Here is a 24,808-nt window from a genome sequence, read left to right on the forward strand (position 1 = left end):
GCTTGCCCGCCCTGCTGTATGCAGCAAGTAAGGCGACCCGGCTGATGGATTATAATGCATAAGAATGTCTATTGCGCAAGTTCGAAGGTCGGTGCAGGCACTGTACATCATGTCAGTCTCCAAGACCTTCCTCTACGTCTTTGTACTCAAGGAACACAGTCTGCAAAACTGTAGTTCTTTCTGTAGAGCAGCAAGTGATGTTCTCCAATCATACTGCTCGCTCAGCCTTACCTCCAGACACTTCGAAGTTGTTTTTAGGTACTATCTGAAATCGAAGTCATGCTGGTCGTTCACGAGTGGTATCCGTTGACTAGGCTGGCTGTTGGTTTGGTCTCTGGTAGTTTCTTTCAATCTTGGGTGTAAAGCAGCCGGACTGTCGCCATCTGCGGCATGTCTGCCAACGGTTTCGCATAGCATGGTGGGGTTCATCTGAACCGCCTACCTTTGCTGTTATTTGGGAGCTTCCACAATTAGTGGACTCAAGCTGACTTCTCACTTTTTACGCGGATTAGAATAACCCAATTAGGTTTGATTTTGGTTCTGTTCAGTTTATTCTACCGGTTGGCGAGCTTGGTGTTGTATAATTCTCGGGTCCATTGCGGGCCCCAGAGCCTTCCATTTGTCATCTCCATCTCTATGAGGAACAGATGCTCAGACCCTTTTCTGCTGCAGTCTTTCATGAAAGCAGGTCACGAAAATAGTACAACCCAGATTCATCATGCATCCGTTTTAGTTTTGGTTGGGTTCACGGGAATTCGGATAATATTAAGATAAAGCGTTCAGCTGTAGCACCCTTCCGGTGCCTAGCTGCCATGCCACCCGAAGGAAGCACGAGGGCTGGGATACTGCCAGGTTGCCCAAGCCTAGACAGGGGAAGTCGAGTGGCGGAGGTCGGATTCGAACCGCGGACCTTCCGGTTAGTAATCCGCGCTCTAACCACTTCGGCCATCTCGCCCCCTCAGATAATATTAGGTGGCGATCACCAGAGGTTCTACGTCTCGATGTACAGGCGTATTCCCCAAATACGTATATGTAAAGGTACTGGGCATCTGGAGCATTGGCGAAGCGAAGATATTCATCGTTGGAACATTCACGAACGACCGGAAGGCGAATGGTGTGGTAAGCGACCGTATTAATCACATCTTCCAAAATGAAACATCCCACCGAGACATTTTACTATGCACCGAATTCTGTCAGATGTGCTGTTTTTTATCAGGGGTCTGCAGCTGTGTATTCACTGCGCCTATCACCTCGTTTTTCAGGAATCCTGGGCATCAAAGTCAAAATCATGATGAACCATGATAGCTCGGGAAAAACTGGACCACGAAAGCCATTGCCCGATACGGTCACTATTCTCGCCGCCAAGGAGGAAACTGCTCCGATTCATCCTTACTCTGAGAGCAAAGTGTGATGTTTTCCATATCCAAATAAATTGATATCGGATTCCGTTTTCTCTTGTCTCACTTGTAAATTCGGGGTTACCCTGTCTCACATTGCTAGTTATTAGGTGCTTTCGAAAAAATGCCTCAAATCCAATCAAGGTGTTTCGTGTCTATAACTGAGGTCCCTCCACCTCTCAAAGCCATACCTAAGTTAAAAACGACCACAAGGCGATCAGTCTTCAATGAGTGCTTCTGTTCCTCGATGCTGGATTCTTTTCGAGTTGATGGTTTATCCTCCCACGGGGAGGTCGTTCACGTTGTTTATCGACTACAAAGGACTATATGTTCTAGTTAGTAAGAAACTGCACAAACCTTCCTCTTGCCATTAGCCGTTGTATCAAGTGGTGCTTAAATTGATATGTTGATTTCTATGGTCGTTGGTTCCTCGACTGGTTGTATCGGTGCCGGTCTAAATGTAATGTCTTTATCGGACCCCAGACAAGTTGGACACCCTCCTAAAGTATGCTGGGAGGTAGAAAAAAGAGTAAGGTTGTCGGCAAGGCCCCTCGATTCCCTAGGGTGAAATATGGAGGAATAATGAGAGTGATCTTTTGCTGGGTTTCAGTATAGCTTTATCGCATCTTTGACTGTGGTGGTCGCTACGGTTAAACAGGCTCAAAATTTTTGTAGTCTAAATTCCGTCTCAGCCATACTCATTTGAAAATGTCCACTGTCGGTGGGGACAGGCTCTTGTGAATCAGTTGTGTTAACGAGAGACCGAACTACATCTCTAGTTTTCAACGCAGGATGTTGCAGTTCGAACGACGTTCAAAGTATCAAGTCCTTGTGAAGTTGATGTGTACTGCTCAAGGATTTCCACCAACGTGAGGTTTACTCCGCTACCCACTGCGTTTCAAAGTAATTAAATGAGTCACAAATCATAGTCGTATCACTTACTGATCCTTATGAGTGTGTACCCCTTGATGTAACGTACGATTGTCATTGGATTTCATATATTTATAATTCACCAAGCATACTGATACGCACAGAAATAGAAGAAGAGTGATGCGGTTACTTTCCGGGTGCAATCGATTCCTTTAGTCGCTCATTTCAGTGCATGGTGAGAGAATATCAATAAATCGTACTCTAGTTACCTTTTCGAAGTCACTCTGTTTTCAGGCAAACAATGGAGTAGTATCCCCGGCGATTCACGGTAACGTTTCCTATCTTGCTAGTAAGCTATCTCCCAGCGACTTCACTGTTAGCTCCAGTGTCTTCAGCGATGGGCATCATGTTGACTGAGTCCGGTCAACGTCAATTGCGTTCTGTTCTCCGTTAACGGAAGCAGCATACCAAGTCTACGCTACCTTCCAACTGATGTTCTCTTAGTAAGGCCTGTTTACACACCAATGCTGAGTAAAGTAACTGAAGCCAAAATATTAGATCAAAGTTCATATCTAGTAGGCAAACAGTGTTAGGGGCGCCTGCTAAACAATTGCAGCCCGACGGTGTTGTGACGGTTAAACACTACCGAGTATAAAGACTACAGTAGCCAGGCGTTGAATTCACTTTTAAAGCTGAAGGGTAACGTCACCTTCGGTCAACCGTGACTCCTATCTCTTGATTCGGTCTTGTCTTCGTCTGTGTCATATTGGCGGGACATAAACAGTAGCGAAGCAGCTCTAGTGGAGGATTGCCCAGCTGATTCCACTCCCTAGATCCATATTCACGTATCTACTAGCCACTGCCCTCCCCCGAGGTTGCCTCGTTTCCGCTCTGTTGTCGACTCTCAACAGTTATACTTCAGCTGTCGCGTTTGGAGCGTGGTGCGTGACTGCGACCGAAAAACAACCTTGGATAGTGGGAAAGCATTTCATGGGAAAAGGTGAATATTTCCTGTGGAGGGTATTCGTCGCGTCCTGAGATGTTTACTAAGATATCCTGCAGGTAGTCTCGCATGTATTGATTACCGTTGTGTTGGCCCAAAAAATCTACTGCAGTGACGCTCAAATCACTTCGGGAAATTGGGTTTGGCGATACCTTACGGACTTGAAGTGTTCGTTGTCCCGAACTTAAGATATTAAACAGGTATCGTCCATATCTAGTAGTCTTCCGGTGTGCAATATGCCTTCCACTCTGGCAAAAGGTCCACCAGGACGTAACAAATGGCGCATCATTGGCCAGCACCCCCTACCAACATGTAATATCTTAACGAGATGCACTCTTCATCGCTTGTCTTTCCGGCCACCATGCCCCGTCTACAGATGTCCCTTTCGGTGCCTAACTACCATGCCACATGGAGGCACGGGGGCTGGGATACTGCCAATCTACCCAAGCCTAGACAGGGGAAGTCGAGAGGCAGAGGTCGGACCCTCCGGTCAGTAAATTCGCGCTCTAACCACTTGGGCCATCTCGCTCAACTGTCCAAACAAAACGGAAACCAAGTAAAACCGCGCTTCTGGAAATGAGCTACGTAATATTTTGTGCAGTGACTTGCGGAATTGAATCAGCCAGGTGAACCCGCGGTGACTTGCTACTTAAAAAATGAGAATGCTCAGTTTGACGAGTGAAACCACAGGAGATGCTCGTTTGGCTTTGAGTCGAGCAGTTAGTAGAATGTGTATTATACTGTTTTTTTTCAATTCAGGAATTGAGGAGTGATTTAATCGCTCGACCCTTGTAATTCGCACAGGTTGATGATGTCACTATTGTGGTCGGCAGGTAACATTTCCCTTCATAATTTCCAACTCCATGGTGCTTCCTCACTTTAGGTAGGCTAATCTCCGACCACAGTTGCTGTATCCCCGCGGTAGGCACTAAAAGCCTTCACTACTTGCTATTCGGTAATATCAATGGTTTGTGGCAAGCCATGCCCTGTAGGCTTTTGTTGCAGTTCTAGCCATTCCAACAGGACGAAATCACCGGTCATCAGTTTTCGTCTAACTGATCTCTGGCTGCAGCATTGCAGTAATTCGGAGTAGCTCCTCTCACCGAACCCAACTACCGCTGCCTTGGATCATGTGGTTTGCTCACCGACACGATCAGCGTATACCTGTATTCAATGTACGTAACACATTGCGCCGAAGGTTCTTGAAAACTGTTCGACAACCTGTAACCTTATGTTTCACATGAACCCGAATCGCACGGAATTCGACAGACACACTTATTCGGTTTTCGTGCTAGGCAGCTGAATCTGTCTTTTATGTTGCTCTTTAAATGAGTGTGCTGCACTAGGCCGATTGTTGCTGCGATATTCAAGATATCTCGGTACGCTGCCTAGTCGGATTAAAAGGCTGCTAAAGAGCCCCTTGATAGCCCACAACAGAAGAACATAATGAACGTGGTATTCAAGTGAGTCTTCGCTGGAAACCAAACTGGTATGCGAATGAGTGAATCTGTACATGTGTGTTTATTTAACAGCGCGAGCAAGTGTCATTGGGGAAGATCACAGAAGGTTGATGCGGTTAGTAGTCAAACAGGGTATGGACGGTGGTTTTAGGCCACGTTACTGTGCTTAACCCTGTGAACAGTAAGCTACATCTGCGATCGGAGAAATCAGTTCGGATTTAATGATATGTGGAAGAGTTACGGTGTTTTGTTCAGAAAACGGCACCGGGCGTGCGACAGTAAAATCGTTCTGTAACAGGAACCTTTTCCTTATTATTTGCCTGTACGAAGCCTATGTATCGTTGAGGATACGAAGTTCACTTTTCCCAATTATCTCATGGTTAGTGGACTCAAGTTGTTTTGCTGTGTTACCCTTTCAGTGCACGGCTGCAATCCAAGGTGCGGGAGGCACGCGGATTGCGCCACCTACAAGTCACCCAAGATTAGATATGGGCCACGGAAAATCTACACTACCTCCCAGTCGCTGGTCTTAGTCCCGACTACCGGGTTATCTCGAACTCCGAACAGTCCGGTCGCACTATTGTCACATGAAGGCTCGTAATTTGACCACCTTGTGACGGATCTTGTTGTACTGGTTCGCTTATAGGTACTGGCTTGACAGGTTGCTTCGGTCCTGTTTAGTTTTGACCGAACAGTGTCCCCTCGGTAATGTTTTTCGATACGCTGTCATGATGACTCCAAATGGAAACCCTTTGGCCATCAGAAGTGAACGTGCGCAAAGCGCCAGTTTTGTTATCACGACCGAATAGTAGTTTGTACCGTCGGGGACACGGATGTCAGAGCTGACGCTTTACTGCTGCACAACCACGAGGGCAGCGTGGTGCCAGTACGTCGCCCGATGAAACGTTTTTTGTAGCTCCTATCCTACAATGTGCAGTGAATCTCCCCCGAAAAAGCAGAATCCCCAATAATTAGGCAAGGTTCAAAACTTCCTACCATTCGTTGTGTCCTGGATGAATTTAGACCCGAGAAAAAAAGCATCTGTAGTTCCTGTCACAACCTTACGGAAGCTGTTTTTTACTACAGGATGTTTGAGTTCAATCGAGAGTTTATTCGTTTGACCCACACTCCTAGTCATAAACACCCCCTTAAACAATGGCACTTTAACCTACTGATAAATTAGCAGTGAAGTAAGGCAGTAGGAGCTGACCGTTCGCTAAGAATAAATACTTTCTTGAAATTGAAAAGAATAGAACCAAACTATAGGGTGTGAATAGACAATAACTAGTTATTCGCTTCCACTACCTTTGTATGACCCACTCTCTGCTCACAACTCACCTCATACGAAACCCCTAATCAACTTTGGTTCCATACTTCACCACAGAAAGTCACGGAGACGATAGTTCAATCACATAAAGTGGATTCACAGGTAAATTCTATGTCCGAAACTATCTGCGCGGATTACACTCATCCAACCATGCACTGGGTCCTACTTAGTTCAACATCGGACGAGCATTACGGTATTGCCACAGATCTTATGTTGACTGTATTGTGTAACTTACTCCAGTAGGATAATAACAAGCTATGGAGGTTACATGGTTTCTTCCTCTCAACGGGACGAAGGAAATGCTCTCGTATCCCACACGGGCGGATGTTCGCGTGCTGTCGATGCGCTGGGATTGGGAATGGGTTTCCTATGAATTGATTTACAGAAAATAGCATCAAGCATTTTGATAACTTCAATGTCAAATCTAGTCACCATTCAGCGTAGTTTATGTCAAAAAGTAAGCGGATGAGCAAACATCCCATACAAATAACCTAATGGCAACCTTGGTTACTGCATGTGCTCACCCTCTTAGCAGTAGGCAGATTTCCTTGGACCGTTGGAAAGAAATTGGGCCACAACAATTTTTCGGGTGATGTTAGCTCTAAATGTCTCGGGCGTATTTGGGACTCAGTCGTGGACAGCGGGTTCAAAAATGAAACATTACTTTTACCAGAACACAGAATTATGCACGTAGCCCAGGTTTGGATAAATTTTCTATCTCGCATCGAACTTTGCTGAAACACCATGAACTACAATTTTTCTACATGAACTTCTGACCAATCAAATTGCCCCATTTTCGTTCCACAGGTTTAACTAATTATGTTGGAGGATATATTCTCTTCTGAATTTTCATGCTCATCGAAAAACACCGAATCACATTTCAACCAAGCCAAATTGCAGACCAGTTCAGAAATGACCCGAGCATCAATTAAGGATTAAAGAAAAGATGAAAAACGATCTAAATATCGAGGATGACTACTGATCCTTTTTTACCAATGGCACTCGTATGCGTAAGTCATATTTTTTCTGTCAGTTCGGTTCACTTCGATTTGACACTCCTTAACCGTGTATCTATTTCGGTTAGTTTGGGTCTATACAGAATATGATAGCGAGCAGCGTTAGACGAATAGAGGAGTTTGAGTACAAAAAAACAGCTAAAACAATGAAAGAGTTCGACGACCATTAAGGACAAGGTAATGAATTGTCATGTCGGTAGACTATTCCAGCCAATGGTGCAGTGGGCCTCTGGTACTTCAACCCCACGGATGTCTTAAAACTGTTGTTTTGTGTTTATTCCTCTCTAGGTTGTCGGTTGTCCACGCTGCAATGCCTCCCCATCAGATAGCCAACCGGAACTTTCTTCACGGATCGTCGCTTACGGATGAACTAACACTTAGAAGAAACTGAGTTGTTAAGATGTATTACCATCATAGAATTGTGTGTAATTATCCCCGAGGCAGCACATCGAATTTTACTGAGCAACTGATCTGAACACGGGACACTCGTTGACCCATTTAACAAAATGTGCAAGAATTAAATCCTGCTGTGTTTAACGGATTCCTATGTGTTAGTAGTGTGTTTAGTTTAGGTTGTATTTCTATGGAATGGATGCTAAAATGATTGAGTTAGAAATGAACGGAGTCAAATGTGGTCGAAAGCAACTTCCCGATTGTTCGAACAGAGAGAAATATTTGCCTATGGCACAGGAACCTTCAGCCTTTGACTCAAAAGTCTCAGCTGCAAAGCCGTGGAAGGGTAGGAATATCTGCCCTCAACGTCTAACTCAAAAGTCTGATCCCTGAGGCGGGTGTTTAGCCATTCATAGAAACCCCTTTCCGGATCCAATCATTCAGTTGTATAACCCACTTGGATATATGGGACTGGGCTAGCCGCGAGACGTTAGAATCTCATTGTTGCTTCTAGGCTAGCCAAGTACTTTGGATCCATAACATACTTGAAATTGAAGTCGATAACATGTCATCTAGATCCAGAAATATCCTGTAGAAAAGGTTTATCACCAATGCATCGTCTTCGTCAGTGATTCCGGTTTTGCAGTTTTCAGCTAGTCTTTGGAATTCGTTTTCAAGGCCAGTCCCCTTCCCATTGATCAACCCAACTCTGATTTCTTACTACGAGTTACTCTAAGAAACCAAGTCCCACTGTCATCAGACATGCATCTCTTTTTCTAATGAGCCTCCGCCTGGCTGTCCTCATGTAATTATAGATGTCTGTGATCATGAGTCTCGCCATTCGTCTACCGTCGTGTGTGACAATCGTCCACGCCTGGGTCGAACTGAGAGCGGTTTGTTAGTTACGCTGCGTAACAGAAACTAACTTCGCTGGTGTTCACGGAGAAAGTATATCCACTATCTTGTGGGAGTGAAAGTCACCTAGCGACGAGCCGTTTTGATCATTGAACATCTGAAGTTGTTGGCGATGTTGCAGGGCCCTCAATGAATCACTCAAGTTCAAGATACTTCCTACCGTTATTCATAATGTATCAGCGCTATAAAGAGGGAAAACATGCACGCAACAGCAAATTGATGGTGCTTCCCCGAATGGTGACAATGTTTGCAAGCCAATTACCAAGATCGGGCAACAGCTCAACGACATATGAGTGCACTATAGCTACCGATATTCCGCAAAATCACTATCACCAGATGGCCCAAGTGGTTAGAGCGCGAATTTACTCACCAGCAGGTCCGTGGTTCGAACCCGACCTCTGCATCTCGATTTCTTCTATCTAGGCTTGGGCAACCTGGTAGTATCCCAGCCCTCGTGCGACCTTCTGTGGCATGGCAGTCAGGCACCGAAAGGGTGCTACATCTGAACGACAATTTTTTATTTAATCACCAGATACTGGTGCTGTTGATATGCGTTTGCTCATGAAACCCGTATACAGGAATTCATTTTTAGTCCAAGCGTTCCTTCAGTTGCGGTAGACCCAGCTTCATTGGCGATGATCCGTTGCTCAGCTACGCCAAAGATTTCCATTTTTATTCGTCTACCGCTTTATTTACTCAATTGTGACCATAGTGCCCCCTTGCTGAATCTCTGGTGTGTGAATATCGTAAGGTTACTGGGGGACTGCACCTACTTCATGGCCCCGAAGGAGTCAAAAACTGGTCGTGGGCTCTCGAAGAGTTTTCAGCAACCTCGAGCAGTATTCCTTCAAGAGATGATCTGTCTTGAAAGATTGGTCATCCTTTGGATTGACATACCTGGTTGCAGCAGTTTCTTAAACGAGGCATACTTCAGTGTACGCTGTTTTTTTTTGACAATCAACAACTCTGAATCGACCCATCGGTCTCGAAGACCGACTGTTCAAGACCTACTTCTGACTCTCTTACTGTTTCACTGCTGTTCTGTCGAACACAGCGTCTAAGATTCAGCTTAATCGGTACCACTGAGCGAATCTTTCTGAGAGCTATCGCTGTTAGCCTGTGCTCCTTGAAATCACGTTCGGCCTGGACGCATTCTACCCCCAGTTAGCACAACGGAATGTGGCGATTGGTGTCCTGATGAGTGGTCTCCATTGCATTATTTTACCACTCGTAATAAGTGTACTGTGCCACTTTACCGTTCCTAGTAGCAACATGAAGTGGTTATGCGCCTGAAACAATTCTCGGCGCATTCTAGTCCGCTTGTTCAAAAACGATTCCGTAGACTATAAATGACGGGAATATCGACATTAGGACGGACAGTCGAACGCGACGAAAGAATATGAGTCGCAAAAGGTCTCAGCATATCTCCAATCTTGCAAATTCGTCATGCGATAAACCCACCGAGTAATGCCTCTCAAGTCCGAAGCAATTTCCTACAAGCCCTTCAGATCACAAGGGCAACAAAGAAGAGCACATAATTACTAACTGTCCCAGCAATGCAAACGGTGAGAGCAGAGCCATTAGAAAAAACCGGGTCGGTGATTCGGCCATGGTTTATGCCGTCTAAGAAATCATCTCGATGGATTATCCAGAAAGCTTGGATCGTGGACCATATGCACTTTGATGTTATCAGACAGCGTGTACTTTTAAAACAATATCTGTGTAATGTAAATGCGTACATTAAACAAAGCAAATCCCGTCGGTCACCTCACACAGTCCTCTCGCATAACCAACTGTCCTTGTGTGCTGTCAAAATATTCATTCCAGTAATTCGTAAAAATCGTCCAACTGTAACACCCTTTCGGTGCCTAGCTGTCATGTCACCGGAAGGGAGAACGAGGGCGGGGATACTACCAGGTTGCCCAAGCCCAGAACAGAAGAAGTCGAGATGCAGAGGTCGGATTCGAACCACGGACCTTCTGGTCAATAAATTCGCGCTCTAACTACTGGGCCATTTATTTTCTAGCATACGAGCCGAAAGTGAACTACTGGTGCTAACAACGCTTTACACTCAGAACAACGAAGAATGGTATATTGGTTCTATCAAATCAACCCTCAATTGAAGTTCTGATCGGCTTTGACCCGCTTTGTTGTTTGGCGTGACTGGATTGTGATTCAACTTTTTTCGATTCACCTGAACAGGAGTTACTCGATTCGGTCAGTTAGAACACACTGTAAGAAAATTTTACATTTCCTAATATTTCGGGGCAATCTTCACCAGGGATAAAAAATTTATCATACCTATCGGAGATCACACCAAGTTTTAACAAGCATGTGATTTCTTGGTATCAAATCGTCTGGTTTATCAACTTGTATGTTTGACTTGCAAGTCCGTTACCCACGGATAAGTACAGCAGTTAAGCTACCTTCGAAAAGCGGCGATTTCCTCTACTGACCAACAAATTTTGATATTTGAACCTGTCGCGTGATCACTGATTATTGCAACTTTGGTGCAACCGCAAAAAATCCACGAAATTCATCTATTGATAAAAAAGAACCTTGGAGACCACTAAGCTAATCATTCTGGCCACTGCTTCCAAAGAATGTGCGTCTGTTTGGGGACCAACAGGGCCTGCCACACGCTGTCAACCTTGCTATATTTTGTAAAAGGATGACCCTTCATAGCTTATTTGGTTATTTGATTGAAAACAGACCTCGTACAATTCAGCTAACAAAAAAAACGCAAGTCGACTATCTGGATCATCAATGTATCATGATGGACGCAAATGTATGAACTTCCTAGAACCCAATTAATACATGGTTTCACCATTCACCAAAAAAATCATTGAAAACTCGTGCATATCCGCATCGTCATGCCACAAAAACAATGGATTACTCGACCATTCATTGTTGAGCCGAAAATTCTGTCACGTCGTGAGTAAACCTAGACGCCACGTCCACGACACAAGTCACCGTGCACCTGCACTGTTGTCTAAGCCGATAGGGTCGCCCCCCTCGTCGGTTGCATCTAAACCCAATGTTGAGCATAACTTTTCGAATAACAGGTCAACATTCCCCCAGCTTATATGCTGAGTAGATAGGCAGTCTTCACGTACAAATGGTATAAAAACGGGCATTCTTCATTTTCACTCCAACGCTCAAGTTTATTTTCCTGGATTTCAAAAAAGTTTATGGAAGTTCTTGTAAACAATCGGACATACCACTCAAAATGTGCAATTTTATACTGGTAAGAGGATCACTCGGGGCCAATGAATAGCTTGATCGAAACATTGAATGAATCTTTTAAAATTCTGCACTGAGAAACCATATTTTTGTAGAGATGTAAAAAGAAATGAGTTGGGGATTTTGGTACTTTTTCCCTCATCTTAAATCTGATCCGAAACACCAAGAATGACAGCAAATCTTGAAAATCGCCTTAACATCAAAGACAGCAAAGTAACCCAAAACAATTCGCGATAATTTGAAAACGGTTCAACTCTGTAACGACTGGTAGAGTGACGTGATTTCCTTTTTCTAGTTTTCGACTCCCCAAGACTCTCATCTATTCCTCCTGGTGTGCGTTTTCAAATCGGATAGTCGAATTTCTGACTCTACACACTGGGCCCTAATGTATCACCTAAGGCGTGTTTTCTGTATGCAGTCGGTGGTCTGCACTGCACGTGTCTTTTAGGGGCTCTCTCTAAAGTTGCGAAAGCCACTTCAGAAATTTCACCAGACGGCTCAGTAACCTTCAAGATATCTGCCTCTGTGTGCGTTTTTTCAACATCTGATCTGTGCGTTCCGTCACATCGTCATTCTCTCTTTCCACAGGTAAAGTGGTGGTTTTTAGTAAATGAGTGCTTTTGGTTCCGCTGTTTAATCAACTTGCGCATAGTTACTACTTCCTCATATCCAGCCACCAAAATGACACGTTTAGACACTCATTTGCACATCGATTTGGTTTTCACGGTAGAATCAAGTGAATCTCTCGTTTATGGTGTTCTTCAACCGAATGTGCTGCACAAAGGCCGCTTCATGTTTCAGTCGATACGATATTCGAGATATCGCAGTATATTTTCATGAAAGGAAGTACTCACAGGTTCACCGAAAACTCTTTGAGAGCCATTCGAGAAAAATAGTTTACGATATCTCCAATATCATACCAACTGAAACACGGTGTGGCCTTTTCGCAGCACTTTCAGTTGAATGTCATAAACAAAGGAGTCAGTTTGGTCTCCCGTGAAAAACAAATTTACCTCCAAATGAGTGTATTTATCGATATCAGTCCAATTCGGGTTCAGGTGGAACATAAGGTTGACGGAAACCTCGGGAATGCGCCTACTTGACGAGCCCCAAGAAGGGCGAGACTGGTCGTGAACTGTCGAAGAGTTTTCAGCAAGCTTCTGGGTAGTATCCTTTATCAAAATGGCACCTTATGTTACTAAGGCGTGGAGGCTATGCATCAGAAACCGTTGATTCTGCCTGTGTCCATGATGTGGGGGATCTGATCACCACATATGATACCAAATTAAGACGAAGATAGGTTTTGCCTTGTTCATACTTGATTTTCCGGGAGAATGGGTGTGGTGAATAGGACGGCAGACTTTGTGGATGGGATTGTGTTGCGGAATTAGGGAGGTTTTAGCGATCCGAATTTCCGGTGGTCTAGTCCGGTTTCCACGTTTTCAATCATTTCAGCTCGTTTTACGTAGACTGTAACTTCTAAATTGTCAGCTATCCCAGTCCGACTAGTTTTGGACAAGGCGTCAGTCGTCTCTTAACGTGTGCATTGCTTGATCCATCCGAGACGATAGGATACATGGTTCAGACAAGAACGGATAGACAAACGGAAAATCAGGACTTAAGTTCAGAGTAAAAACCGAAGTTGACATGGGAGGACTGGAGAATCATGGACATGAACACTGAATTGTTTGTGCGTTGAATTCCCCTAAAGTGACTGCATATGGGGTAGTGTTTAGTAGTAACAGGAGCCTAGTACCTAGGTAATTGGATTCATTTCGCTTCTTCAAGCAACAATGGGTCGGCTTGCATCTTTGCTTTGGTTGTGGCTATACGGTTCACTCAAACCATTTTTCACCCCCATTCCAACCGGGCTGGTTGTTGAAGGGAGCGATACAGAGTTAGAGCATTTTAGTGAATGGATTTATCGATCATCCTCTGGTCTTATCACACATCATGTATTCATACCCCCGCTGGTGCCAAACTGTATCGATGTGGTTTTCGGGTGACCTTCTGCTGCGATTAGACAGAGGGACAGCCGTCGGTTCAATGGATAACTGAACTGCTATGTATTGTGACGGACAATAGACACTGATCGACCTCTGTTGGCCAAAAAATAGCTGGTCATGTGTAGGATTATAGTGCGGTCGCATCTCTGTAAAACGTGGAAGAGCGACTCGCTAGCAAGAATACAAAGCATCCCCGACACCTTATCTGCGATTGTGTGATACATGTGTGCAACATCTCTGCATCTGACTATCCTAACTCTGCGTCCGTGTGCGCGAAAAGACAACTCCTTCTTGAAGCTCGTCACGTGAGTGCTCGGGAATTCCAGCTGACCGATGCGTATTTACATGCTACTATTCGTTTGTCAGTAGCCTAAATATAATTCCACTTTTAATGCACCCTCCGTCCCGCAATTCCGAGGACAACAGCAGAATTGTTCAACTCTTACAGTTTTTGAACACAAGACTTAATTCCTCGGACAATAAATAGATTTTCCGTCATGTTGTTCCATGTTACATCAAACCAAGAGTATGGCGCCATTGCTTCACCTAATGAATCAGAATTCACGCAGAGTGGTTTTTGTGAATCTAGATGAGTGAATTACCTTGGTATACACACTCTCAGCGGGTTTGCCAAATGTCAATTCCATATGGAAATGGTAGTAATATATCAAACGAATGGATGTGAATCGAGCCAGGCAATCACTTAGCCTGTTTCGACAGGCCCCCAGGTCATGTATAGGATCACCTAATCCCGAAAGATTGCTTGAAATGGAGCACGCAAAAGCAGTAATGGTGTTCGCCTTCATAGTGAATTCTATAGGTGAAATCATGACTCCTGTCGGGCCACTTTTTGAATCTAAAGTTGAATGAGGCTATCCTATGGGTTCTGTTTCACTCCGAGACAAGTTTCGGAAACTTCACTTCAGTTCATTCAGTTTGAGAACAAGCACCGCCAGATACCCCTTTGTCTAACGATTTTTCCTGGATGCTGTTAATCAAGTAAGGTCTGTTTCGGGGCAAGAAATTCTGGTCCTACGCATGGTATTTGAGCACTAGTCAAGCACTGGTTGCTTATGTTCATAAGTCCAGCTTTTGGGTGAACAAACGCCAGTTTCGGTCAGTCCTTTAGTCTCTTCAGCTACAAACTTTCCAGTGAAATAGTGGTTCTAGTTGCTACAGCTTCGTCCACTGAGGACAATGGGAATATGGAAATGAAGGCCATGCGTTGGAGACGGTGGCTCAGCCAGTTCATTGAATTCAAACTATTCTGTTTGTCTGTTTTGGTCGCGATTAATAGAGCTGCGCACTGAAAGCAGTAGCTTTGATCCAGAATCGCCAGTGGCCGACATACACAGCCATATCTATCAGGGTCGCTAACCATTCGTCCATCTCGTTCCACGATCCCCATCTGGGGAGATCCGTTTCTTTATCCCATCGTCTAGACCTCCAACTCTAGAGCTACATTTTGGAACTGCGTGTTACCCCAATCAACCGCTTAAACTAAACGGGATCAGACTGCTGAAATTTCATTCCAGCTCACGCTTCTTTGTCAATATTAGCAGTAGCAAGTAGTGCGCTGCTATTTCGCTCCATCGCGCCAGCAGCCATTGATCGGTGAGTGCCTTTTTGGGGTGTAGTGTATTCACAATATCTCTGCGGTAGGCGATGCATGTGTAAACGTTTTAGTGAGAAGCTGTTCAGCATTTTACCCGTGTAGCCGGGGATCCCTTAGGAAAGCAAGTCCTTGTTTTTAAGACCGGGTGATTGATTGCCACTGTGGTCAAGATTAATGATCTCCCTGCTCGCTGCTTCTTATTCATGAATTATCCAAGCGAATCAATGCCCCCGCTTATCTGAGCTTGTTCACATCCTTTCATATTTGTACTGAGTGGCAGATGGAGTGCATGCGCACGTCGCTGTGGTTCTTTCGCTTGGCTGTGTTCGCCTCCTGCTTGGCCTGTTTGATGCATTGATTAGGTTTCAAGGCCACTTCAGTGTTCGTCTGGTTGGTCGTATACAACAAGGTTTTGTCTGTTTGTCATCCGGGTCAGACTACACCACCCGTACCGACTTATGCGCAACTCCCGTCTTCCTCTCTGTCCAGCAGGCTGTAATTCCTTCCGTCCCCACCTCTGTGCATTCTCCACACTTATGACTCATTGGTTTCGCATGAATTTGATTGGTCCGTGCCCGGCTTTGTAATTTTTCACCCAGGGGAGTTCGAATTCTGTGGATTGTTTCCCTGACCCTGCGACCAACGTTACTTTTCTCTCAGCGATCCGGGTATGCTCGGACTACCATTTTTCCTAATCGATGTCTGCCTTCCCCACTTATCATGTCCTACCCCCTCTTTCAGTGTTTAGCATTCAGACAATAGACCGCATGCTAGCCAGATGCACCCCCCGGAGCGGTTATGAGATTGTACAATCACACTCGTCTCCATCGTTGCGTGGAATCACCTGGCCTTCGAAAACGTGGATTATTTTACTCCCACATTCATCAGAACAACATGACCAGCTACCCCAGTTTCTAGCTAGTCTTTTGAATAAACAAGAAACTAAATCTACCGTTTGTTCCCAAACTGTTCCGAAAACGGAAAACAACCCATCATTTGTGTAAACCGGAGGTCGGTAAATACAAACCTAGTGGTTAGTTAGGCCGAGAATCTTTAAATACAAGAAGCTTTGTTATCCATAACCTATTTAGTGAGTTAACAAGTTCACTAGTATACCTTTGCAATGTACTACTCATAAGGTTGCTGAAAATCCTTATGAGTAGTAGATATACATGGATCGCGATATCTCGAAAATCGTAGCGACTGAAACAAAAGGCGGCCTAGTGCAGAACATTCAGTTGCCTGGAAACATCACAAACGAGAGATTCAGCTGGGTTCCAGGTGAGTCTCTCGAAAAGCCAAATTAGTTTGCAAATGAGTGTATATTCGCTAAGTTCACTAGTACATTCAAAGATTTGTGTCTCGATGCCGTAGCGCTTCTCTTTCAGTAGATGAGACAATCCCCCATAGGAGGAGGCGATTTCTTTCCGTCACTTTACTTCTGAATCGCATTTAAAATGAACGCCTGAATTTTTCAGGCTTTAGAGGGTATTTTATCATGATTGTCTACAGGTGAATTCCGTCCGAGTAGACCATAATAATCCTCCGTACTCCACCTGCTGAGTAGCCACGGCAACAATTTCATGGCATTAACGACCACTGGACGAAGGAGTTATCCTTACCTGACCGAGCGTTATCGGATTAGGTAGAATCAGTCAGAAAGACAGAGAATAGCATTCAGAGCTAGAATGCCTCCTAGCAAAATCTGTTAGATTTTGCTCCCTTGAGTGTCTTGTGCCAATGGAATAACCGCAGATCCTAACTTTTTCCGCTTTAATATTGCAACAATTACACTAGTGTTCACTGAGCATCTGCGCCATTATAAACAATGTGGTAGAAATCCTGTGAATAAGAGTCTTCCAGACCTGAACTACGCTGTCTTTGTATGCCAGGCGGCCAAGTGCTATGTTCTGTAGTCAGATGCTCTTCTATGAATGGGGTTAATAGAAACGGGCCTTCAGCAGCCAACACTTGTAATAAAGAGCCACTTCCTGTTCACAAATGTACTTTTTAATATCACTGCAAAAACAGCGTCGTTCGAAACACTAAACTTGAAAGCGTAAACGCCAAACCAATGAGAGCCCCTCAACAACGACCAATTTTCCCTCTTTGGAGGAAGGCAGTTTGTTGACGTTGACCGTACGAGGTAATGCAGCAAACCTATCTGTACAGTATCAAATTTGTTTTGAATAACGGTGATTTTCTGGTCCATTTCTTTTCTAAGCTTTGTTGTTCAGATGTACTGCATAATTGAACGCATTCAGGATGTTGGCCGATTTGGAAGTACCCATCTGTGTGCGTGAATCTTGCTCTTGGACAATTCCTTCTTTTTTTTCAGCAGAAAAGTGGGCGATAACGAATGTTTAGTCGAGCTCAATTGGTTTAATTGCCAAGACCTTCTGTATGCACATTTTCTCCTCCCGAAAAGCCGTACCTCCCAAGAAGGCACACTCCCACCATCATAGACACTGCTCGCCCTCGGTGTGCTATGCTGACTTCACTCAATAAACAGTCTGTAGACATCATAAGCTCTGCCGTTTTATTTGATGTAAAGTCTCAACTATGTGTTGACCGGGTTACAGGCCTCAACAACTGACAGCCAACCTAGACCTCAAAGTTGGTCTTCCGGATCCCCACTGACTAGAAGCTCTCCGTTCTTTGGGGTGGCGCCCAAGGACGAAAAGATTACCCATTTGGATGACTAGATTGACCGAAACAATTGTAATGCTATAACCTTACACTATGTCCCTAGGAAAATACGACGTCGTAAAACTCTCCAGTCTTGTTAGGAACGACTGTGTCGATCTACATTTCAATTTTGTTCTATTAGTCGAAGCATCTGGGACATAAATCTTCAGATGAAATGCATCGACAAATTCTTTCGGTGAGCTACTAAGAGCTACTGAGAAATTCATCTTGGTCCAGAAATTCTCCTGTTGTTGGTATATTGGTCTCTACAATAAATGTCTATTGGTGAGAATTGAGTTTCTTCAGTTTTGAACAATGCGTTATGAACATATCCAACTCCGGCACGCTATAGTGCACTAATTTTCCTGCTTCCTACAAAAATAGGGGCTTTGAATTGGGATTCATACCGGAAAAACTGCTTGGATAATTTACCCTACAAAACCGTTTAGTCATTATATAGCTTAAAATCTGTACCGTCAGATATTTACGGCATCAATTTAGCTTAAATAAAGCCGTGTATATTTAAATAGATCCAGGAACTCAAACGACGTATCCAAATAGATTGACTGATGGAACAAATTCAATGATCAGACGGAGTGAATTTTATCTCATTGGATTCGACCGCTGTTAACTATTTTGAGTGTCTTACAGTATATCGAATGTGGTGTGCATGCCAGTAAACTCACTGCACTTCATGTAGTGAAACCTACTAATGAACAAAATAAGAAGGAAAAAGTGGATGAGTTGAATTTCACCCCATTGGGTGTAGACAGCAGTGCGTCTCAGGTCGCCTCACTACTCACGAGCTACCAGTAGTCACTCGAGGAATGAATGGTGACAGCTTGTGTTCAGGCGGCATTCCACGTCATAAGGACGTTCTTGATGGGTGAAGCTATGCGCGAGTCGCGGAAAAAGGCATTGACGATCCACTCTTCTACACTTTCCTAAACTTTTGTAATTGCCCATAAATTTTCCTGACGATTTCGCTTACTCCTTTCGCATCTGTCGACGGAATAGCGTGTTATGCAGCTGCCTTCTGTTCCGTTTTCCACTGTTACTGTTGGGAGCACCGCAAAATCTGTCACTCAGTTCATTTCCAAACCGTTTTTTACTATTCCCGGAATGAAATAAACAGTCTGGCAAATTACATTTGCTTTCTCAAGACTGATTATTTTTGATAATAACTGGGTTTGAGCTGGCGTACCACGGACAAAAAGACTGGCTTTCGCTTGATTGAAAATGTCTTGTCTGTATGCAACTTATAGATCAAAGCGAGCATGTCCACCAGGATTTTGAAAACGACAAAATTTGTTAGCACAGCCTGGGGAAAAAATATTTATAAAAAAAAATTTTCACCAATTCGTCCAGTGGAAGGCCATCGAGACATTTATCTACTTAGTGTGGACTTCACTCTCAATGCATTGAATTCCTGAACAGTGTGGAACTCCCGCCAGTGTCAACCTAGAAAGCTCAGTTCAGACTCGAATTCTTTACTTTCACTACCCGACAAAGGCAACACAATACATGTGTTCTTAGTTTTAGTTCAAATACCTGCCCGAAAAATTACTGCTTCTGGTTATTTAAAAAGACTAATCAATCGACACCGTGATTTCAGTGACATTAGTAGTTCTCAACTTCCAAGGCATAGTTGGGTCGATAAACAGTGCCGCAGTTTAGCGGAATACGCTCATTTGCAAAAAATGATCTTTCTTGAGACTCACCCGATATCCAGCTGAATCTCTCGTTTATGATGTTGTCAAGTAACTGAATGTGCTGCAGCACATTCATTTGGTACGATATTCGAGATATCGTGATACGTATCTAGACGTTATGCACTACTTACTTGAAAACATCATGAACCACAGCTTCATATGGGTTCCAGATAAATCGCCTACAAAACCGACTTTGTTTGCAACTGAGTATATTTCGCTAAGTTCGGGTAATTTGGGTTCAAGAAAAACATAAGGTTGACGGAAACTCGGGGACTGCGACTACCTGATGAGCCCCAAGATGAACGAAACCGGTCATGGGCCGTCGACGGATTTTCAGCAACCTTATGAGTAGTGTATTAGTGCCGCAGTTTATTGTAATGTTTTTAAAAAACGACTCCATCAAAAATGAACCGTTTCTCACATCTTCGAGAGCAGTTTTCTTCTGATCAAGGAAAGTATACACATTCTTAGCCCACATAAACGCTTTTGACAAAGATCATCCTGAGAAGCTCTCTACCCGTAAGACTTGAGAAACGGCATGTCTGAAAACTATTTGGGGCAAAACGTAGATTCGTGAATAGTGCAACTGCACCACCATCCATCAAACAGATGGTGTACACAACCCTGATCCTACAGCTGATTCTAAAGCCGTCCTTTTCACGTGGCAAGTCTCAGCTGCTTCAAAATGGAACGACTCTTACTGTTATCACAAGTTCATGGATGCCATGATACATCAGCACTCTTCGCTCGCCTTGACCGCCCCTTTTTCAGCGCTAGGTGGGCATTGTTCTTTATGATGAGCGGATCAGACAGCTGAGTGCTTTTAAGGTCTCCATTATCCTATTGCCATGGTCAAGGTCTTCGATAATGATAGATTCGCACTAAAACAAGTTAGTACGTTCATAGTGAAACCATGTGAGGTTGCACTGTCCCTGAGATGAACCAATGGAACGACGTAGCTTGAGCCTGCATGCAGTATGACTTACGAATACTTGGGTACAACAGGCCACTGGCCTGGTACGGATGAAATCTGAGTTTAGGAGTAGAAAAAACGTACGCGGGAGCCCCCCGCGTTATACAACTGTTTTCACGGACAGTAGTAACGAAAGAATCTACAGGAAATCGTGTTCCGAACCCCCACAGTCATGCTTCATCTTCCAGAGCGAAGCACCGACTAATTTGTCGTCCAGCCACCAATCTGGTTAGGTCTTGTGCAATATAAGCTACTGTGCGGTGATGCTTTGTGTAAGATGCTTTGGACTCATTGCTACCCACAATGAACACATCTTCGTCACGCAATGAGGGCGTTTTACATGAATCTCACATTTCTGCCTTGTGACCATAGAAAAGTAATGATGGACTCTCCCACCATCGTTCGAGGGTTTCTTGCTCGACCAATTACTAGTCCGACTCTTTTTTGTGGGTTAAAATATACTTACTCGAATAATTGGTCTGTTTGTATGTAACTTTGTGAATAGACTTTTCTTAAAATACAACCAGAGTATATTATCAAAATATGGTTCGAAGTATGCCGTTTGTGTCACATATAATGTCCGTCCACTCCCAATTGAGAACTCTCATTGAATTATTTGGCATCGACGAGCTAGGCACATCACCCAACATTGAATTGAAGCCTGTGGAGCGACCGGGTAGCGCGCGTTGCCGGAATTATCCATACGATCTCCAGCTACGAAGAGTATCTAATCTACGTGTCAGTGAATGGCTAAAAACATTAAAAAGTTACCTTTCGATAGTTTGTCATGTCTTCATCACTGTCTTCACTGAAATCTCCATCTTCACAATTGAATGTGCGTCTGGTGCATCGAGCCCTCTTTCAGCTAATTGGAACGTTCCGGCTCTACAAGATTCTCTGAGATGGTTTAGTGGTTAGAGTGTGAATCTACTGACCGGAAGTTCCGTGGTTCGAACCCGACCTCTGCATTTCGACTTCTCTTCTCTAGGATAGTTGCTCGGATGAACTCACAAGTTCAAGGCCTGGAGAACCTAGCGACACCACTGAACGAAGACAGTGCGTATAATAAATTCATCTGAATTGAACAGCCCTTCGCCGTGTGACAACAACGAAGTTCGCTTAGAATGAATAGGTTGATGGACTGTCCGGAGCCAATGATGTAGAGAGTATGAGGCAAGAAATCGACCGAATGGCAAATGGATCTTCTATTTTGGTTCTTTATTACGAAGGCGAGATGGCTCAGTGTTTAGTTCCAGTTTACGAAGCGGAAGTTGCGTGGTTCGAGCCCGACATCTGCATCTCGACTTCCTCTGTCTAGGCTTGGGCAACCTGTCAGTATCCCAGTCCTTATGCTTCCTTCGGGTGGCGTGGCAGCTAGGCACCGAAAGGCTGTTACAGCTGAATGATCACCTTTTTTTATCTAATCTTCAGTTGGATTTTAACACTTGTGAACAGCAATCTGTCTAACACCAGTATCTTTACACGTGTTTGCAAGAACCCAGTCTCCGTAGAATTGTGAACACATGGCTTGGCCTGAATTTCGTCCAGTTTCGGCTAATCTGTGAGCTCCGCCAGCTAAGTCGATCGATATCTCCTTTACATATGGTATACGGCAAACTACAAACTCGCAGGTTATCTTATCTATGTGACCCTAAGGGTGATGAGTGGGGAAACGCTCAAGCATGATCGTGCACCCCTACAATTGTGCTACTGACATTTTTCACTATATAGGTCGTAGGACGACCTAGCGAAGTTATCGCCCACAGGATGCACGGTAGGACTATCATGTGATTAGGAACTGAAAGTTATGGCCTGAAAGGCACTGAAGATATGGTAATCGATTAGTTTTGTTGCGAATCCAAAGGTTACCAGAATCACCACCTGATATCACCTTAAGTATTTTATCCTTTTTCGTCATGGATGATCTACATTGACGTAGATTCGCGTGGTTACTGACAAACTTCGTCTGTAGGGGACAAATTATCACTGAACTGTTCAAGTTCATTGTTGTCCTTAAGAGCGTTACGTCACTGGAATTTCCCGTGGGCAGGTAATAGAAAACAACTGTTTGTCTGATTTGTTTATGTGCATGCACATACGCTCGAGTTTACGGTAAAATTGGCACACGTTTTTACAGCGCGTCAAACGTCTTTTCCTCACATCTTCCTCATCTGGTGAGGACAATATCTAGGCGACTAACCTGGTGGACACCTGATTTCTGGTAATTTTCACTCGGCTCACACATGCTGCTGACTAATCCCATTGGTTCAAATCCCACTTGTAATTTGGTCGTGACTACCACCGGTTGGCGTAGTGACAATCCTGAACGATGCTCTGATTACTTCTCCCACACCAGGCGGACGGACTACGCACGCCCGAATGTGGCTGGGTAACACTTAGTTCTCCCCAGAAATCACACATGCGTGGCAGCTGTTTCCTTTAATCTTTGTGTGCGCACGACCGAGTGCAAAACGTGGTTACCATAACTAGGATTTCAAGCAGTTCGTTTCAAAGTCAGAGGTAATGATGGTCACGTGATATCCGGTCACTTTCAAGTTCTATCCCAGGTGTCAGTGCAAGACGGATAGATGAGTCATGCCAATAATCGTTTATTCGATCTTGTATTTTCAACACCATATATGCAATTCCTTCAAAAACCCCAAATGAAGTGAATATTCTAGTTGACTTTCTGTTTATGGACCTCGAATTACCCCGATTACTTTCAATTGGCTTTTCGCATAGCTTACCCTCAGTCGTTCATAGTCTACCCGTTGTCCTAGCTACATGTGTATCCGTTTGTCATCACTTTCGTGCTGAGTCATGCTCGACCCGGAACAATGTCGCCCGCCTTCAACTGTCGTCATCCAAGCCCCAGGTTTTTTAGCTTGTTTGCTCTCCAACTTTCCTGTCCACCATGCGTGCTCAGAGCAAAACGAGGCCATTAATTCATTTGTTCCCATACCCCCTTCACATTCACACACAGTCTAAACTTTTGAGTACCGACGCACTGTCTGCGCTGCCAGCCAGGTTGTCCATTTCTCACGCTCAGCCGCATGCTGCATTCTGGGGTTTGCTGGTCGCTCACTTTGCTGACACTCATCGTTTGTCTGTGTGCCGTCTGTGTTTGAAGCGGTCGGTAAGGTTTATTGTGATGTTCGTCCGCCATCTTCATAGCACAACTAAGATGACATCTTGGTGTGTATGCCCACATCTTCATGATGTTTTCTCCCTCCCAAGGGTTGCTACCACTCGAACAAGTGCAAATACGTCATCAGACTAGTACACTTGATTTGATTTATATAACGTGACTAACTGGCATCATCTGTTCGAGCCGTGTTACCAGCTACAGTGGGTTAAGTGCACTCTCCACGGTGTCCTACAGCAAGTCCGCAAATTTAAGGCTTGACGTGTGTTGCCATGACACGCCGTCTGGTGTCTCGTTACGTCCCCTTGATGACATCAATACACCTTGTGCGATACGGTAGAACGTGCATAGCGTGAAGAAGATGGAGAGTGACGGGAGCTTATGTGCAATTAACTGTCTCGGACATGCACAGTCACCACCTGCATTATGTGCAGATTAGAATGGGTTACTCTAACTGAGACCCTTTCATTAACCTAGTCTCGACAAGCTGTTCTACGTTGAATCAGGAATACACGCAGTCAAATACAGAGAAGACCAGAGAATTTGACACAATACCAAACTTATCGGTTGAGGAACAACGCGTGTTAGCTTGCAACGAAGCTGTTGTTTTTTGCCGGTCTGAGAGATACCAGTCCAACATACACGGTCGTGCACTCGGTTGCATTGAACACAGTGTTAAACGAACTGAATAGGTCGGCGTGTTCTCACCGGTCCTCTATGCATGCAGGTACAGGTTCTACTTTCAATGGACAATGATCAATATGAGGGTTAGCCCTTGGAGTGAGGCAGGACGAGGCGCGGAACAGAGATGAGAAATATTCTGGTGTAGTTTTCACAAGCAGTTTTGGAAAGCTCGAAACCCTACCGGATAACCCTTGTGTAAGATCATGTTTGAGCATCTGAACGAGTCGGCTTCGACACCCACGAGGTCCCCTGAAATCGGGTATCAACCCAATCAGTGAAGTTGGTGTTCCAGAAATGATGATGCAAAATGTATGCTTTCAACTTTTACTAAGACAACTCGTCAGTACACCAGTATAGCTCA

General features: G+C 44.4%; 1 protein-coding gene across 1 annotated transcript; it reads left to right on the forward strand.

Annotated features, from left to right (window-relative positions):
- Positions 1-3,926: 3,926 nt before the first annotated feature.
- On the forward strand, positions 3,927-8,946 carry T265_00802 (hypothetical protein; the record flags this gene model as incomplete). The annotated part of the gene is made up of 2 exons (XM_009164674.1): positions 3,927-3,989; positions 8,686-8,946. The coding sequence occupies 2 exons, from the start codon at positions 3,927-3,929 to the stop codon at positions 8,944-8,946; spliced, it is 324 nt and encodes a 107-aa protein (XP_009162938.1).
- Positions 8,947-24,808: the final 15,862 nt, after the last annotated feature.

The sequence above is a fragment of the Opisthorchis viverrini genome (assembly GCF_000715545.1).
Source record: "Opisthorchis viverrini unplaced genomic scaffold opera_v5_8, whole genome shotgun sequence".
Lineage (NCBI taxonomy): Eukaryota > Metazoa > Platyhelminthes > Trematoda > Opisthorchiida > Opisthorchiidae > Opisthorchis > Opisthorchis viverrini.